Source organism: Mobula hypostoma, chromosome 3 (assembly GCF_963921235.1).
Source record: "Mobula hypostoma chromosome 3, sMobHyp1.1, whole genome shotgun sequence".
Classification (NCBI taxonomy): Eukaryota; Metazoa; Chordata; class Chondrichthyes; order Myliobatiformes; family Myliobatidae; genus Mobula; species Mobula hypostoma.
In genome coordinates, this window is record NC_086099.1 from 219,212,067 (window position 1) to 219,232,267 (window position 20,201).

Consider the following 20,201-nt stretch of genomic DNA (forward strand, 5'->3'; position numbering starts at 1 on the left):
TACTAGTGGTTGACCATCATTATCGACGATAACAGGAAATCTGTGCGGGACAAGACATTGCACTGGGGGCTGTTCCACTCTTGACTGCGGAAGACCGGGTCTAGTGGTACGAATAGATGTCACAGCTGGGGTCTTCCTTGGTTCCTTTATTGAAGTGGATGACCCATGACTACTTTGGTGCCTCGTCATGCCCTTCGCTCTCCACGGAGCATTGCAGAACTGCCTTCCTTGCCTTTGGATCTCATTGTAAATCTCAAATACCCAGTCTGCCGAAACAGACTTTGCATGCTAGAACAGGCATGTCCCTATCTCTCCAGGGTATGAGACCCGCTGGTTACCCTCACCTGATTTAGCCCGCCTGTCGAACCGGTGTACTGGGGTGTGGCCACTGTTGCATGCAAACAGCTACTTGGAGCCAAAGGTGAGGGCTGAGTGTCTGTTGGGGACCAGAGGTAACATTGAAGATGATCATTGATACCTTCAAATTCTTTGTAGTTCCTAACTTGTTGGGAGTAGTGAAAGACCCACAGGAAAATGAATCTCAGGGCAGTATATGGTGACATGTATGTACCTTGATAATAAATTTAATTTGCACTTTGAACTTTGGTGTGAGTCCAGGGACTCCTGTACCTCCGTCGTGATGGCAGCAGTGAGAAGAGAGTGTGGCTTGAATGGTGGGGGTCCCTGATGATGGATGTTCGTTTTCTGCGACAACGCTCTGTGCAGATGTGCTCAGTGATGGGGAGGAAAAGGAATTACCCATGACGTAGTTACTTCAGAAACAAAGGTTCTGAACTTAAAGAGGGGTAACTTTGAAGGTATGAGACGTGAATTAGCTAAGATAGACTGGCAAATGACACTTCAAGGATTGATGGTGGATATGCAATGGCAGGCATTTAAAGGTTGCATGGATGAACTACAACAATTGTTCATCCCAGTTTGGCAAAAGAATAAATCAAGGAAGGTAGTGCACCCGTGGCTGACAAGAGAAATTAGGGATAGTATCAATTCCAAAGAAGTAGCATACAAATTAGCCAGAGAAAGTGGCTCACCTGAGGACTGGGAGAAATTCAGAGTTCAGCAGAGGAGGACAAAGGGCTTAATTAGGAAGGGGAAAAAAGATTATGAGAGAAAACTGGCAGAGAACATAAAAACGGACTGTAAAAGCTTTTATAGATATGTAAAAAGGAAAAGACTGATAAAGACAAATGTAGGTCCCCTGCAAACAGAAACAGGTGAATTGATTATGGGGAGCAAGGACATGGCAGACCAATTGAATAATTACTTTGGTTCTGTCTTCACTAAGGAGGACATAAATAATCTTCCAGAAATAGTAAGGGACAGAGGGTCCAGTGAGATGGAGGAACTGAGTGAAATACATGTTAGTAGGGAAGTGGTGTTAGGTAAATTGAAGGGATTGAAGGCAGATAAATCCCCAGGGCCAGATGGTCTGCATCCCAGAGTGCTTAAGGAAGTGGCCCAAGAAATAGTGGATGCATTAGCGATAATTTTTCAAAACTCGCTAGATTCTGGACTAGTTCCTGAGGATTGGAGGGTGGCTAATGTAACCCCACTTTTTAAAAAAGGAGGGAGAGAGAAACCGGGGAATTATAGGCCGGTTAGCCTAACGTCGGTGGTGGGGAAACTGCTGGAGTCAGTTATCAAGGATGTGATAACAGCACATTTGGAAAGCGGTGAAATGATCGGACAAAGTCAGCATGGATTTGTGAAAGGAAAATCATGTCTGACGAATCTCATAGAATTTTTTGAGGATGTAACTAGTAGAGTGGATAGGGGAGAACCAGTGGATGTGGTATATTTGGATTTTCAAAAGGCTTTTGACAAGGTCCCACACAGGAGATTAGTGTGCAAACTTAAAGCACACGGTATTGGGGGTAAGGTATTGGTGTGGGTGGAGAATTGGTTAGCAGACAGGAAGCAAAGAGTGGGAATAAACGGGACCTTTTCAGAATGGCAGGCGGTGACTAGTGGGGTACCGCAAGGCTCAGTGCTGGGACCCCAGTTGTTTACAATATATATTAATGACTTGGATGAGGGAATTAAATGCAGCATCTCCAAGTTTGCGGATGACACGAAGCTGGGTGGCAGTGTTAGCAGTGAGGAGGATGCTAAGAGGATGCAGGGTGACTTGGATAGGTTGGGTGAGTGGGCAAACTCATGGCAGATGCAATTTAATGTGGATAAATGTGAAGTTATCCACTTTGGTGGCAAAAATAGGAAAACAGATTATTATCTGAATGGTGGCCAATTAGGAAAAGGGGAGGTGCAACGAGACCTGGGTGTCATTATACACCAGTCATTGAAAGTGGGCATGCAGGTACAGCAGGCGGTGAAAAAGGCGAACGGTATGCTGGCATTTATAGCGAGAGGATTCGAGTACAGGAGCAGGGAGGTACTACTGCAGTTGTACAAGGCCTTGGTGAGACCACACCTGGAGTATTGTGTGCAGTTTTGGTCCCCTAATCTGAGGAAAGACATCTTTGCCATAGAGGGAGTACAAAGAAGGTTCACCAGATTGATTCCTGGGATGGCAGGTCTTTCATATGAAGAAAGACTGGATGAACTGGGCTTGTACTCGTTGGAATTTAGAAGATTGAGGGGGGATCTGATTGAAACGTATAAGATCCTAAAGGGATTGGACAGGCTAGATGCGGGAAGATTGTTCCCGATGTTGGGGAGGTCTAGAACGAGGGGTCACAGTTTGAGAATAGAGGGGAAGCCTTTTAGGACCGAGGTTAGGAAAAACTTCTTCACACAGAGAGTGGTGAATCTGTGGAATTCTCTGCCACAGCAAACTGTTGAGGCCAGTTCATTAGCTATGTTTAAAAGGAAGTTAGATATGGCCCTTGTGGCTACAGGGGTCAGGGGGTATGGAGGGAAGGCTGGGTTCTGAGTTGGATGATCAGCCATGATCATAATAAATGGCGGTGCAGGCTCGAAGGGCCGAATGGCCTACTCCTGCACCTATTTTCTATGTTTCTATGTTTCTATCTGTGGGGAAAAAAGGAATTGTCAACATTTTCAGTCTGAAACCCGGCATGAATTTCTTCTGCCACATAAAATCTTGACCTGCTGAGTTCCTCCAGCACTTGCTTTGGATTTCTAGCATCTGCAGAATTTTTTGTGCTTGTGAGTTTCTACTGTTCTTTGACCACATTCTTACCAAGACTATATCACAACCACATAGTCCTCCTCAGGACTTCTCTTCACTGTTTTTGTGTCCCATGAAAACCAAAACATCGACAATTCTTTTCCCACCACAGCTGCTGCTTGCCCGGCTGCGTTCCTCCAGCAGATTGTTTGTTGCTATATACTGTCCTCACAGTGACTTCTGTACTGTATTAATAACAGAATTAAATTGCAGATATAGAAGACTGGAGATTCCAATAAGTCTTCTATGTTCCCAGTTTAATTCTGTTATTAGGTCAGTTCAATTCTCCAGTTTGTTTTACTGTACTATTAGGTGGAAAGGAACAAAAAGAAGATGTATAAATTTAAATAACAATTTAAGAGGAATGAAATGCTAGATTTTTAATATCTTACTTTTCTTCCACAGTGTGAATGGGATCGATGTGAAAGCTCTACAGTTACAGTGCACAGAGTTCAAGGCTCTTTACCAAGCTGCAGAGGTAGAAAGGGACAAACTAGCAGAACTAGTTACCATCCTGCAGAAGAGGTAAGAATAAGACCATGAAAGTGCCAAGCAATGACCATCTCCTTGACATTCAATAGTTTTACCAGTCCCTCATATCAACATCCTGGAGATGGAGATCACCATTGACCAGAAGGTTATAAGATCATATAACCATATAACAATTACAGCACGGAAACAGGCCATCTCGGCCTTTTTACTCCGTGCCGAACGCTTACTCCCACCTAGTCCCACCGACCTGCACTCAGCCCATAACCCTCCATTCCTTTTCTGTCTATATACCTATCCAATTTTACTTTAAATGGCGATATTGAACCAGCCTCCACCACTTCTACTGGAAGCTCGTTCCACACAGCCACCACTCTCTGAGTAAAGAAGTTCCCCCTTGTGCTACCTCTAAACTTTTGCCCCCTAACTCTCAGCGCATGTCCTCTTGTGTGAATATCCCCTACTCTCAATGGAAAAAGCCTATCCACGTCAACTCTATCTATCCCCCTCATAATTTTAAATACCTCTATCAAAGTCCCCCCTCAACCTTCTACGCTCCAAATAATAAAGACCTAACTTGTTCAACCTTTCTCTGTAACTTAGGTGCTGAAATAAGAGCAAATTAGGCCATTCAGCCCATCGAGTCTTAGAAACATAGAAACATAGAAAATAGGTGCAGGAGTAGGCCATTCGGCCCTTCGAGCCTGCACCGCCATTTATTATGATCATGGCTGATCATCCAACTCAGAACCCAGCCTTCCCTCCATACCCCCTGACCCCTGTAGCCACAAGGGCCATATCTAACTTCCTTTTAAACATAGCTAATGAACTGGCCTCAACAGTTTGCTGTGGCAGAGAATTCCACAGATTCACCACTCTCTGTGTGAAGAAGTTTTTCCTAACCTCGGTCCTAAAAGGCTTCCCCTCTATCCTCAAACTGTGACCCCTCGTTCTAGACCTCCCCAACATCGGGAACAATCTTCCTGCATCTAGCCTGTCCAATCCCTTTAGGATCTTATACGTTTCAATCAGATCCCCCCTCAATCTTCTAAATTCCAACGAGTACAAGCCCAGTTCATCCAGTCTTTCTTCATATGAAAGACCTGCCATCCCAGGAATCAATCTGGTGAACCTTCTTTGTACTCCCTCTATGGCAAAGATGTCTTTCCTCAGATTAGGGGACCAAAACTGCACACAATACTCCAGGTGTGGTCTCACCAAGGCCTTGTACAACTGCAGTAGTACCTCCCTGCTCCTGTACTCGAATCCTCTCGCTATAAATGCCAGCATACCGTTCGCCTTTTTCACCGCCTGCTGTACCTGCATGCCCACTTTCAATGACTGGTGTATAATGACACCCAGGTCTCGTTGCACCTCCCCTTTTCCTAATCGGCCACCATTCAGATAATAATCTGTTTTCCTATTTTTGCCACCAAAGTGGATAACTTCACATTTATCCACATTAAATTGCATCTGCCATGAGTTTGCCCACTCACCCAACCTATCCAAGTCACCCTGCATCCTCTTAGCATCCTCCTCACTGCTAACACTGCCACCCAGTCTTCTCCACCAATCCAGCATGTCTGATTTATTATCCCTCTCAACCCCACTCTCTTACTGTAATCTTTGATGTCCTTACTAATCAAGAATCTATCATCCTTTGCTTTAAATATACCCTATTACTCGTACTCCACAGCCATCTGTGGTAGTGAATTCCACAGATTCACCACCCTCTGGCTAAAGAAATTCCTCTTCATCTTTGTTCTAAAGGAACACCCTTGTATTCTTAGGCTGGACCCCCTGGTCCTGGACTCCACCACGAGAGGAATAATGAAACAACAATCGTACTCGCCAGTCCTCTGGGACTTCGCCCTTGACTAGAGAGGACACAATAATATTGGTCAAGGCCCCAGCAATCTCTTGCCTCTCTCAATAACCTGGGCATATCCCATCAGGCCCTGGGGACTTATCCACCTTAATGGTCTTTACCTTGAAATGCCCTAGCATATTAGTTAACAGAAAATTAACTGAATCAGTACATTAGTACTGCAGGTGCAAGAGCAGGTCAGAGGTTGGTTAACCTGTGCTATTGACTTACCTCCTGGCTCTCCTAAGACTTTCTATCATCTACAAGTCAGAACTGCAGTGAAATATTCCAGAAAAGAACTCAGGAAGTGAATTAGGAAAGCCAGGAGAGACCATGAAAAGTCCTCGGCAAGTAGGATTAAAGAGAACCCCAAGGCATCAAGAGCAAGAGGATAACCAGGGAGAGGATAGAACAACTCAAGGATAAAAGGGGGAACATTTGCTTGGATGTGGACGATGTGGGTGAGATCATTAATGAGTACTTTACATCAGTATTTACCAAGGAGAGGATGTGGAGGATACAGAGATCAGTGTCGAGTGTATTGATATACAGGTTTCCCCCGCTATCCTAAGGTAGAGCATTCCTACGAAACGGTTCGTAAGCTGGAATGTCGTAAAGTGAATAAGCAATTACCAGTTATTAATATGGGAAAAATTTTTGAGCGTTCCGGGACCCAAAAAATAATCTACAAAATCATGCCAAATAACACATAAAACCTAAAATAACAGTAACATATAGTAAAAGCAGGAATGATATGATAAATACACAGCCTATATAAAGTCGAAATACTTTTCTACAGCACTGTCTAGCGCAGCGAAAATCTCACGGCAGAAATATGGTGTAAGCGCTCTCGGCAGAAACACTCTCTCCAGTAACCTTTAAGCTATGAAGCTGCCAAATCATACCAAATAACACATAAAAATACACAGCCTATATAAAGTAGAAATAGTGTATGTACAGTGTAGTTTCACTTATCGGAATCTTCAGTTCTGCTGGGAATTTTTCGGCAGCTTCAGTATCAGCCGAAGCACTCTCTCCGGTAAACATTAAACTATGAAGCTGCCCTCGCCTCAGAAACTGATCAAACCACCCATGACTACCTTTAAATTCCACTTTCGCAACACTTTTATCACCATCGTCCAGTGCTTTCCGTTTCAGCTTATTAAAAAGACTGACTGATTTCTCCTTAAGTATAAGAAAAATTAACGGAACACCATGCTTTGTACACCCATCAATCCACTCAAGCAATAGACTTTCCATTTTATCCATTATTGGATGCCGACTAAGAGAGACCACTTTGCTACGAGCAGAACCAACAGTAACATCGGCAACTTTCAAAATTCTTTCTCTCTGCATACAAATAGTGCGAATGGTGGACGCAGGCAAGTTCAATGCGTGGACAATGTCCTTACTTCGTTCACCACGATCGAAACTCTTAATTATGTCTACTTTTACGCGAAGTGTAACACCCTTACGAGCACTTTTAGGCTTTTCCGATACCTTACAACTCATCTTGCTAACAGATGCACAAAATAAATCGGGATAAAGCACGGGCTAAAGCAACACACATCAAAGTTGCTGGTGAACGCAGCAGGCCAGGCAGCATCTCTAGGAAGAGGTACAGTCGACGTTTCAGGCCGAGACCCTTCGTCAGGACTAACTGAAGAAAGAGGATGCTGCCTGGCCTGCTGCATTCACCAGCAACTTTAATGTGTGTTGCTTGAATTTCCAGCATCTGCAGAATTCCTGTTGTTTGCGGGATAAAGCACGTATTTAAGCAATGGCGGCTAGAATGCAGTTCCGGGGGAGCAGTTTGGCTGTTCGGGCGCTCGCTGTCTTTTTTTTGTAACAGTGAAAACACCTTCTGTTAGCGAAAACAGGTAACTAACGTAGGTCTTTCATAACAGCGAGGTGTCGTAAAGCAGGGGCCACCTGTACTAGGGCATTTCAAGGTAAAAGAGGAGATAGTGTTGGGTCTGTTAAAGAGCATTAAGGTGGATAAGTCTCCGGGGCCTGATGGGATATGCCCAGGTTATTGAGAAAGGCAAGAGAAGAGATTGCTGGGGCCTTGGCCAATATTTTTGTGTCACCTCTAGCCAAGGGTGAAGTCCTTTTGAACTGACGAGTTGCTATTAAAACACAGAAACATAGAAAACCTACAGCACAATACAGGCCCTTCGGCCCACAAAGTTGTGCCGAACATGTCCCTACCTTAGAAATTACTAGGCTTACCCATAGCCCTCTATTTTTCTAAGCTCCGTGTACCTATCCAAAAGTCTCTTAAAAGACCCTATCGTATCCGCCTCCACCACCGTTGCACGGCAGCCCATTCCACGCACTCACCACTCCCTGCGTAAAAAAAACTTGCCCCTGACATCTCCTCTGTACCTACTCCCCAGCACCTTAAACCTGTGTCCTCTTGTGGCAGCCATTTCAGCCCTGGGAAACTCTCCACTGAGAGAGCTAAATGCACAAAGTTCCTGTCAGTTCACATCATGGATTACCTCACCTAGTCCCTTAATATCACCTCCCTGAATAAGAAGGCACAGCAACACCTCCATTTCCTAAGGAAATTGAGGCAAGCAAGCCCCCACACCCCATCTTTACTGAATTTTATAAGAGCACCATTGAGACTGTCTGATAAGCGGCATCTCCATCTGGTATGGGAGCAGCCGAGCATCAGACTGGAAGACCCCACAAATAACTGTGAAACCACCTGAGAGGATCATAGGGTCTCCCTACCATCCACCGGGAACACTTATCAGGAGCGCTGTGTACATAGGGCATTCAGTATTATCAAGGATCTCACCCATCCATACAGCATTCCGGAGACCCTGATGCATAAAAATACTTAATGAATACTTTGCTTCAGTATTCACTATGGAAAAGGATCTTGGCGGTTGTAGGGATATCTTACAGCACCCTGAAAAGCTTGAGCTTAAGGAAGAGGATGTGCTGGAGCTTTTGGAAAGCAGCAAGTTGGATAAGTCACCGGGACCGTACGAGATGTACCCCAGGCTACTGTGGGAGGCGAGGGAGGGGATTGCTGAGCTCCTGTGATGATCTTTGAATCATCAATGGGAACGGGAGAGGTTCTGGAGGATTGGTGGGTTGCGGATGCTGTTCCCTTATTCAAGAATGGGAGTAGAGATAGCCCAGGAAATTATAGACCAGTGAGTCTTACTTCAGGGGTTGGTAAGTTGATGGAGAAGATCCTGAGAGGCAGGATTTATGAACATTTGCAAATATAATTAGGAATAGTCAGCATGGCTTTGTCAAAGGCAGGTCGTGCCTTACGAGCCTGATTGAATTTTTTAAGGATGTGACTAAACACATTGATGGAGGTAGAGTAGTAGATGTAGTGTATATGGATTTCAGCAAGACATTTGACAAGGCACCCCATGCAAGGCTTATTGAGAAAGTAAGGAGGCATAGGATCCAGAACTGACTTGCCCACAGAAGGCAAAGAGTGGTTGTAGACGGGTCATATTCTGCATGGAGGTCGGTGACCAGTGATATGCCTCAGGGATCTGTTCTGGGACTGCTATTTTTTGTGATTTTTATAAAGACCAGGATGAATAAGTGGAGGGATGGGTTAGTAAATTTGCTGATGACTCAAGGGTTGGAGGTGTTGTGGATAGTGTGGAGGGCTGTCAGAGGTTACAGCGGGACATTGATAGGATGCAAAACTGGGCTGAGAAGTGGCAGATGGAGTTCAACCCAGATAAGTGTGAGGTGGTTCATTTTGGTAGGTCAAATATGATGGCTGAATATAGTATTAGTATATTCAGTGTGGAGGATCAGAGGGATCTTGGGGTCCAAGTCTATAGGACACTCAAAGTTGCTGCGCAGGTTGACTCTGTGGTTAAGAAGGCATATGGTGCATTGGCCTTTATCAAACGTGCGACTGAGTTTATGAGCCAAGAGGTAATGTTGCAGCTATATAGGACCCTGGTCAGACCTCACTTGGAGAACTGTCCACTACAGGAAGGATGTGGAAACTATAGAAAGGGTGCAGAGGAAATTTACAGGGATGTTGCATGGATTGGGGAGCATGCCTTATGAGAATAGGTTGAGTGAACTCAGCCTTCTCTTCTTGAAGCGACAGAGGATGAGAGGTGACCTGATAGAGGTGTACAGGATAATGAGAGGCATTGATCATGTGGATAATCATTGTCTTTTCCCAGGGCTGAAATGGCTAGCATGAGAGGGCACAGTTTTAAGGTGCTTGGAAGTAGGTACAGAGGAGATGTCAGGGGTAAGTTTTTTTTACGCAGAGAGTGGTGAGTGTATGGAATGGGCTGCTGGCGGCGGTGGTAGAGGTAGAAACAATAGGGTCTTTTAAGAGACTCCTGGATAGGTTAATGGAGCTTAGAAGAATAGAGGGTATGGGTAACCCTAGGTAATTTCTAAAGTAAGGACATGTTCAGCACAGCTTTGTGGGCTGAAGCGACTGTATTGTGCTGTAGGTTTTCTATGTTTCTAAAACAAGAATAGTCAGGGTGGGAGACAGTTTCTTCCCTCAGGCCTGAGGCTTCTGAACTCCCTGGGGGCGCATTTGCAGTGTCAGTGTAATTCAAGCACTGTACTCTGTTTACTTGAGGGTTGTGCTTTATGTTTTATGAGGATAGGTTGAGCGAGCTAGTGCTTTTCTGTTTGGAGTGGAGGAGAATAAGCAGTGACTTGATAGAGGTGTCCAAGGACATAGATACAGTGGACAGTCAGGGACACTTGCTCACGACAGGATGGCTAATACCAGTGGGGATAATTTTAAGATGTTTGGAGAGAAGTAGAGGGGGGGATGTCAGGGGTAAGTTTTTTTACACTGGGAGTGGTGGGTGCATGGAGCATGCTGCCAGAGTTGGTGGTAAAGGCATATACACTAGAGTTAGTTAAGAGACTCTTAGAAAGGCATACGGATGAAGGAAAAATGGAGGGTTATGTAGGAGCAAAGGGCTCGATTGATGTTAGGGTCGGTTAAAGGGTCAGGCCAACATCATGGGCCAAAAGGCCTGTATTGTGCTGTACTGTTCTGTGATATATGGTAGCATTGCATTCACCCATGAAAATGGAAAATGGAGAACATAGATCAATACAGTACAAGAACAGGCCCTTCAGCCCACAATGTTGTCCCAAACCAATTAATAATTAAATGGCCAACTAAGCTGATTACTCTGCCTACACAGTATCCATATCCTTCCATTTTTTTCACATTCACATGCCTATCTAAACATCTCTTAAAAGTTCCTAGTGTATCTACCTCTACCCTAAGCAGTGCATTCCAGGCATTCACCACTCTGTGTAAAAATACTTGCCCCTTACATCTCCTTTAAAATTACCTCCATCACCTTAAATGCATGCCCTCTGGTTTTAGACATTTCAACCCTGGGAAAAGATACTGTCTGTCTACTCTATCTATGCCTCTCATTATCTTATAAACCTCCATCAGGTTCACCCTCAGCCTCCACCTATCCAAAGAACATAACCCAAGTTTGTCCAGCCTCTTGTTGTAGCACATGACCTCATGACCTCTAATCCAGGTAGCATCATGGGAAACCTCTTCTGCACCCTCTTCAAAGTCTTGACATCCTTCCTATAATGAGGCGACCAGAACTGTATTCTGTACGCCAGAGGCAGCCTAATTAGAGTTTATAAATCTGCAACATAACTTCCTGACTTTTGACTAATAAAGGCAAGCATGGCATATGCCTTCTTAACCACCCTATCAAACTGTGTAGCTATGTTCAGGGAGCTAAGAACTTGGACTCCAAGATCCCTCTACTTATCAACACTGTTAAGGGTCTTTCCCTTAACAGTGTACTGTCAATTTATGTTTGACGTACCACAGTGCAACACTTCACATTTATCCAGGTTAAACTCAGTTTGTCATTTCTCCGCCCATATCTGCGACTGATCTAAACCATACTGTGTTCTTTGCCAGTCTTCTATTCTATCCACAACACCACTAATCTTTGTACCATTTGTATATTTACCAACCCACACATCTACATTTTCATCCAGGTCATTTATATACATCACTAACAGCAGTGGTCCCAGTACAGATCCCTGCAGAACACTACAAATCAAAGACCTCCAGATAAGTCCCTTCAAATCACTACCCTGTCTTCTATGGGCCAGCCAGTTCTGAATCCAAACAGTCAATTTACCATGGAATTAATTTTCTGGATGAGCCTCCCATATAGTAAGGCATCTTGTCAAATGCCTTCCTAAAAATCCCTGTGGACAATATCCACAGCTCTATTTTCATCAATCACCCTTGTCACCTCGTCCAGAAGCTCAGTCAAGTTAGTAAGACAGATCTTGCCCTGTACAAAGCCATGCTGGCTGTCCTCCCTAATTAGGCTATGGTTTTCCAAATGCTGATAAATCTTATCCCTGTGAATTCTCTCCAGTAACTTACCTACCACTGATGCGAGACTCACCCCACTACAGTTTCCTGGATTATCCCTTGTTCCCTGCTTGATAGTTACATGGAGCTTAGAAAAATAGAGGGCTAGGGGTAACCATAGCTAATTTCTAAGGTAAGGATATGTTCAACACAGCTTTGTGGGCTGAAGGGCCTGCATTGTGCTGTAGATTTTCTATGTTTCTATGTCTATGTTCTAATAGAACAACATTAGTTAACAATACAGGTCCACAATCCCTTATCCGAAATCCTTGGGGCCAGTTGCATTTCGGAATTCAGAATTTTTCGGATTTCAGACCCCACCCACCCCCCCCCCACCACCGATACCAAAAAATACAAGTGCTCAAGTCCCTTATTTAACCTGTCTCAGTGCAGTGGACTTTAGGACCCGGCGGTGCACCAAATCTACGCACATCCTCCCGTATACTTTAAATCATCTCTAGATTACTTATAATACCAAATACAATGTAAATGCTATGTAAATAGTTGTTAAACTGTATTGTTTAGGGAATAATGACAAGAAAAAAAATTTACTTCCAACAAAAACATTCAATAAAACATAAAAATATACAGCTTCAAATGTACCGAAGCAAACACATGGTAAATGACTTATTGGAATGATTGTAGAATGTCACTGTCACTATAAAACTTCAGTAACTTGTCTTTCTGTTTATTTAAATCATATACAGTGGTAGTTCCGACACTATTTTCTTCAGTCAGACGCTGCACAGACACACCACGATCAAGCTTCTGCAGTAACTCCACTTTCTGTGTTATTGATAATGACAGATGCTTCCTTCTCTTTTTCTCATTGTTACCCAAAGGGGTATCTGCAGCTCTTATTGACATTTTCACAGTGAAATTAAACACAAAGTCAACAGTGAACACCGAATATCAGCGAACAGCAAATGCACGTGTAACCAGTACGAGCGCTGAGCCACAACTGATGTCTGGCAGCCTCTGCTAGTGCTGCCACGTCACACCTGAGTGACGTCAGCTGTTGGCAAAAAAAAACTTCGGTTTTCAGAGCTTTTTGGATTTCAGAATTTCGGATAAAGGAATGTGCACCTGTATTGGCTCAGGGACAGGAATGGTTACTTCCAAGTGCCAGGTTTTAGATGTTTCAGAAAGGACAGGGACGGAGGCAAAAGAGGTGGGGGTGTGGCACTGTTGATCAGAGATAGTGTCACGGCTGCAGAAAAGGAGGAAGTCATGGAGGGATTGTCTATGGAGTCTCTGTGGGTGGAGGTTAGGAACAGGAAGGGGTCAATAACTACTGGGTGTTTTTTATAGGCCGCCCAATAGTAACAGGGATGTCGAGGAGAAGATAGGGAAACAGATCCTGGAAAGGTGTAATAATAACAGAGTTGTCATGATGGGAGATTTTAATTTCCCAAATATCAATTGGCATCTCCCTAGAGCAAGGGGTTTAAATGGGGTGGAGTTTATTCGGTGTGTTCAGGAAGGTTTCTTGACACAATATGTAGATGAGCCTACAAGAGGAGAGACTATACTTGATTTGGTATTGGGAAATGAACCTGGTCAGGTCTCTCAGTGGGAGAGCATTTTGGAGATAGTGATCATAATTATATCTCCTTTACAAACAGCATTGGAGAGAGATAGGAACAGACAAGTTACAAAAGCATTTAATTGGAGTAAGGGGAATTTTGAGGCTATCAGGCAGAAAATTGGAAGCTTAAATTGGGAACAGACGTTCTCAGGGAAAAGTACAGAAGAAATGTGGCAAATGTTAAGGGGATATTTGTATGGAGTTCTGCATAGGTATGTTACAATGAGACAGGGAAGTTATGGTAGGGTACAGGAACCATGGTGTACAAAGGCTGTAATAAACCTAGTCAAGAAGAAAAGCTTACGAAAGGTTCAGAGAGCTAGGTAATGTTAGAGATCCAGAAGATTATAAGGCTAATAGGAAGGAGTTTAAAAAGGAAATTAGGAGAGCCAGAAGGGGCCATGAGAAGGCTTAGGCGGGCAGGATTAAGGAAAACCCCAAGGCATTCTACAAGTATGTGAAGAACAGAGGATAAGACGTGAAAGAATAGGACCTATCAAATGTGACAGTGGGAATGTGTGTATGGAACCAGAGGAAATAGCAGGGGTACTTAATGAATACTTTACTTCAGTATTCTCTATGGAAAAGGATCTTGGTGACTGTAGTGCTGATTTGCAGCAGACTGAAAAGCTTGAGCATGTAGATATTAAGAAAGAGGATGTGCTGGAGCTTTTGGAAAGCATCAGGTTGGATAAGTCACTGGGACCGGATGAGATGTACCCCAGGCTACTGTAGGAGGTGAGGGAGGAGATTGCTGAGCCTCTGGTGATGATCTTTGAATCATCAATGGGGACGGGAGAGGTTCTGGAGGATTGGTGGGTTGCAGATGTTGTTCCTTTATTCAAGAAAGGGAGTAGAGATAATAGACAATAAGTGCAGGAGTGGGCCATTCGGCCCTTCGAGCCAGCACGGCCATTCACTGTGATCATGGCTGATCATCCACAATCAGTATCCAGTTCCTGCCTTATCCCCATAACCTTTGATTCCGCTATCTTTAAGAGCTCTATCCATCTCTTTCTTGAAAGCATCCAGAGACTTGGCCTCCACAGCCTTCTGGGGCACAGCATTCCATATATCCACCACTCTCTGGGTGAAAAAGTTTTTCCTCAACTCCGTTCTAAGTTGCCTACCCCTTATTCTTAAACTGTGGCCTCTGGTTCTGCACTCACCCATTAGCGGGAACATGCTTCCTGCCTCCAGCGTGTCCAATCCCTTAATAACCTTATATGTTTCAATAAGATCCCCTCTCAGCCTTCTAAATTCCAGAGTATACAAGCCCAGTCATTCCAATCTTTCGACATATGACAGTCCCACCATCCCAGGAATTAACCTTGTGAACCGACGCTGCACTCCCTCAATAGCAAGAATGTCCTTCCTCAAATTTGGAGATCAAAACTGCACACAGTACTCCAGGTGTGGTCTCACCAGGGCCCTGTACAGCTGCAGAAGGACCTCTTTGCTCTTATACTCAACTCCCCTTGTTATGAAGGCCAGCATGCCATTAGCTTTCTTCACTGCCTGCTGTACCTCCATGCTTGCTTTTAGTGACTGATGTACAAGAACACCTAGATCTCATTGTACTTCCCTTTTTCCTAATTTGACTCCATTTAGATAATAATCTGCCTTCCTGTTCAGGCCAGGAAATTATAGACCAGTGAGTCTTTCTTCAGTGGTTGGTAAGTTGATGGAGAAGATCCTGAGAGGCAGGATTTATGAACATTTGGAGAGGTATAATATGATTAGGAATAGTCAGCATGACTTTGTCAAAGGCAGGTTGTGCCTTACAAGCCCAAATGAATTTTTTGAGGATGTGACTAAACACATTGATGAAGGAAGAGCAGTAGATGTAGATTATATGGATTTCAGCAAGGCATTTGATAAGGTACCCCATGCAGGGCTTATTGAGAAAGTAAGGAGGCATGGGATCCACGGGGACATTGCTTTGTGGATCCAGAAGGGGGATAGTTCATCTACACCTTCCTGAAGTCCACAATGATTTCCTTGCCCTTCTCCATGTTCAGACTTGGGTTGCTCTTCTCACAGTAGTCCACTTCCTCGCTGTACTCAGTCTCATCATTGTTGTTGATTAGGCCAACGTCTGGTGTATCATCCACAAACTTGATAGCACAGTTGAAGCCGAAACCTACGACACAGTCATGTGAACAGCAGTAGCCGGAGCACGCGGCCATGAGGAGCGCCATTGCTCAGTGTAATGGGACTGAAGGCATTGCTGCCCACACAGACTGACAGTGGCCTTTCCATTAAGTGCAGGGTCCAGTTGCAGAGGGAGGGTTGAGTCCCAGCAAGGACAGTTTCCCCACCTTTTTCTGGGCTATGGTGCTAAATGCCGAACTAAAGTCTATAACTGCAGCCTGGCATATGAAACCCCATTTTCCAGGTGGGACAAGAACCCAGAAACCCTTCACGTGATTAAAAACAGAAACTGCTGAAAATACTCTGCAGGTCAGGCAGGATCTATAGAGGATGAAACTTTGTGCAAACTTTCTCTTTCCCTTTCACTTAAGTTGAATTTGTTAATATATTACTATAAATAGTAAGGCATTGACTACTGACCCCAGGGAATTGAAGAAAGGTCATCAACATAATCATTATCCCTCTCCACAGTGATATGACCTACTAAGTTTTCTCAGCATTTTCATTTTTTATTATAATTCCTTGGTTTATCCCATTTTTTTTTTTAAATAGGTGCATTAAGGGTCCTCTGATCTCCTAGTACAACATAAAACACAGAACAGTATAGCATAGGAACAGGTCCTTTGCTCCTTGATGCCAGAGCCAAACACAATGCTGAGTTAAACTAAATCTATTTTTGTCTCCACGTAATCTAAATCACTCCATTCCCTGCATGTTCATGTGTCTATATCTAACAGCCTCTGAAATGTCATTTCTGCTTTGATCAATACCCCTGGCAGCCTGTTCCAGGCACCCACCACTCATTGTGTGGAGAAAACAAAGACTGTCCCACACATTCCTTTAAACTTTCTCCCTTGATATCTCTATCCTAGGAAATAGATTCTGTCTACACTAGCTATGTCAGATTCTCACTGTCTACCCTATCTGTGCTGTAATCACAACAGCTTAAAAACTTGCTCCCTCACTTCCTTTAAATATCAGGCATTTATTTCGACTGGAGCTGGCAGTTTACCTAATTTCAAACATGCTAAACAGATAATACTTCCTCTGTTACAGTCATTTTCTCATCCAACATCTCACACTCCAGACCTCTTTCTACTAATAAGGTCCCTCATGGTAGGTTGACTCACAAGATGAAGATCCATGGAATTCAGGCTAAAGTGCAAGTTTGGATTTGGAACGGGCTTGCTCATAGAAGACGGAGAGAAGGGGTGGAAGGCTGTTATTGTGGCTGGAGGTCCGTGACCAATGCTGTTCCCCAGGGATCAGTCCTAGGACTTCTGCTGTTCGTGATATATATCAATGATTTGGATGAAAATGTAGGTAGGTGCAATGTAATACAACAAAATGCTGGAGGAACTCAGCAGGTCAGGCGGCATCTATAGGAAGGAATAAAGAGGCAATGTTTCAGGTTGGGACCCTTCATCAGGACTGGAAAGGAAGTGGGAAGAAGCCAGAATAAGAAGGTGGGGAAGGGGAAGGAGTACACGCTGACAGGTGATAGGTGAAGCCAGGTAAGTGGGTGGGGAAGGGAGAATGAAATGAGAATCTGGGAGGTGAGAGGTGGAAAGGGTAAAGGGCTGAAGAAGAAGGAAGCTGAGAGTGGACCATGGGAGAAAGAGGAGGAGGAGAGGCACCAGTAGCAGATGTTAGTTACACAGATGATGAGAAGAGGTATGAGGGGACCCAGAATAGGGAGCGGAAAAAGAGAGGAGGAAGAGAAACATAGAAACATAGAAAATAGGTGCAGGAGTAGGCCATTCGGCCCTTCGAGCCTGCACCGCCATTTATTATGATCATGGCTGATCATCCAACTCAGAACCCAGCCTTCCCTCCATACCCCCTGACCCCTGTAGCCACAAGGGCCATATCTAACTTCCTTTTAAACATAGCTAATGAACTGGCCTCAACAGTTTGCTGTGGCAGAGAATTCCACAGATTCACCACTCTCTGTGTGAAGAAGTTTTTCCTAATCTCGGTCCTAAAAGGCTTCCCCTCTATCCTCAAACTGTGACCCCTCGTTCTGGACCTCCCCAACATCGGGAACAATCTTCCCGCATCTAGCCTGTCCAATCCCTTTAGGATCTTATACGTTTCAATCAGATCCCCCCTCAATCTTCTAAATTCCAACGAGTACAAGCCCAGTTCATCCAGTCTTTCTTCATATGAAAGACCTGCCATCCCAGGAATCAATCTGGGGGTAGAAATTAACGGAAGTTGGAGAAATTGATGTTCATACCATCAGATTGGATCTACCCAAACAGAATGTGAGATATTGCTCCTCCAACCTAAGAGCGACTTCACCGTTGCAGTAGAGGAGGCCATTGACCAACATGTCGGAATGGGAATGGTGAGTGGAATTAAAATGATTGGCCACAGGGAAAACCCTCCCTTTTGCAGATGGAGCGATGGTGTACCAGCTAGTTTGTGGATGACATCAAGATTGGTGGAGTTGTGGACTGTGTAAAGGAATGTCAAAGGATAGAGTGGAATGTAGATCAGTTACAGACATGGTTGGAGAAGTAGCAGATGGTGTTTAATCCAAGCAAGTCTGAAGTGTTGCAATTTGGGAGGACAAACAAAAGGAGAAAGTACACAGTTAATGGTAGGCCCTAAAAAAGCAGGTCATAAGTCTATAGTTCACCAAAAGCGGCTATTTAAGTGGATGAGGTGGTAAGGAAGGTGCATGGAAATACTTCCCTTCATTGGCAGGAGTGTTGAGTGTAAGTAAGGAAGCCATGTTGCAGCTTCAGTAAATAAAAGTTCAGTCGGACACCATTTGGAATACTGTTGCAGTTCAAGTTACCACGTTATAGGAATGATGTACAGACTGCGGAGAGGGTGCAGAAGAGGTTCACCATGATGCTACTTGGATTAGAGCGCATGCACCATGAGGGGAGGTTGAACAAACTTGGATTGTTTTCTCTGGAACATGAGAGGCTGAAAAAGAGTTAATAAGATTGTGAGAGACATGGATAGTAGGCAGCCAGTATCTTTTGACTAGTATAGAAATATCAAAACACAAGACATGCTTTTAAGTTTAGAGGGTAGGGGTATGTTTAAGGCAGTGTAAGGGGAAAGTAATTTTTTTAACCGCAGAGAGTGGTAGTAGAAGAGTGGATAATCAGGGTAAAAGTAGAAGCAAACAGTTTGATGGTGTTTAGGAGGCTTTTAAACAGACAAATGAATATAAAGAGAATGGAGGGATATGGATGATACACAGGAGGAGGACATTTAGTGTAAATTGGCATCAACACTGGCACAGCACAGTGGGCTGAATATACTGTTCTATGTAATGGTGCTCTCCCATAACCAAGATTTTGGCCAAATTTGGTTAACTGCTATAATAGAATTGGGTTTGGTTTATGTTGGATAACAATGTTGTGAAGTGTCTTGTGTGGTTTTTCCACATTACAGGTATTGTGTTCATTTTGTAGTTTAATGTTTAATTAGACAATCCCGTCTGGCTTTAAAGAGATTATGCCAACATCACTCCACTTGGCCTTAGACCACCTAGACAACAGCAATGCCCACCTATGTCTGTTTATTGATTATGGCTTACTGTTCAACACTATCATCCCCTCATTACTAATCAACAAGCTTCAAAACCTGGGCCTCTGTGCTTCCCTCTGCAACTGGATCCTGGACTTTGTGAAAAGGGTGAGCAGTTTCAAGTTTCTAGTTGTCAACAGCTTAGAAGATCCATCCTGGGCCCAACATATTGATGCAATTACGAAGAAGGCATGCCAGCAGTAATATTCATTAGGAGTTTGAGCAGACTTAGCATGTCACCAAAGACTCTAGCAAATTTCCAGACTGGTTGCATCAACATCTGGTATGAAGACTCCAACACACAGGATCAGAAAAAAATGCAGAGGGTTGTAGAATTAGCCAGCTCCATCATGGGCACATGCCTTCCTACCACTGAGGACATCTTCAAAATGCAGTACCTCAGAAAGGTGGGATCCATCATGAAGGATCCTCACCCTATCCAGGACATGCCCTCATCTCATTACTACCATCAGGGAGGATCCTGAAGATGCACACTTAACATTTTAGGAACAACTTCTTTCTCTCTCTCTCTCTATATCTACATCTATATATCTATATATAGTCATTCTTATTGTAACTTACTGTATTTTTAACATATTGCACTGTACTGACCATAAGACATAGGAGCAGTGTCAGGAAATTCAGCCCATAGAGTCTGAGCTGCCATTTCATCGTGGCTGATCCATTTCCCTCTCAACCCCATTCTCCTGCCATTCTCTGTAACCTTTCACACCCTGACTAATCAAGACCCTATCAACCTCTGCCTTAAATACATCCAATGACCTGGTCTCCACAGCCATCTGTGGCAATGTAGTCCAGAGATTCACCATGCTCTGGCTAAAGAAATTCCTTTTCATCTCCATTCTAAATGGATATCCTGTATTCTAAGGCTGTGCCCTCGGGTCCTAGACTCCTCCACCATCAGAAACATCCTCTCCACTTCCACTCTATGTAGGCTTTTCAATATTCA

At 43.9% G+C, this 20,201-nt stretch overlaps 1 protein-coding gene and 1 long non-coding RNA gene across 6 annotated transcripts in view; one reads left to right on the forward strand and one right to left on the reverse strand.

Moving 5' to 3' along the window:
- Positions 1 to 20,201, forward strand: part of ccdc13 (coiled-coil domain containing 13) — an 80,300-nt gene that overhangs the window by 40,300 nt on the left and 19,799 nt on the right. For all 4 annotated transcript variants that reach the window (XR_010017458.1, XM_063044528.1, XM_063044530.1 and 1 more), the window contains one exon: positions 3,578 to 3,697. Coding sequence is in view for 3 of the 4 variants with exons in the window: in XM_063044528.1 (XP_062900598.1) it covers positions 3,578 to 3,697 (120 nt within the window). In the remaining variant the exon portion in view is untranslated. The remainder of the gene's footprint in view (positions 1 to 3,577; positions 3,698 to 20,201) is intronic.
- LOC134344548 (uncharacterized) overlaps positions 1 to 20,201 on the reverse strand; it is a 147,716-nt gene that overhangs the window by 23,079 nt on the left and 104,436 nt on the right. The gene's annotated exons all lie outside the window — the stretch shown is intronic.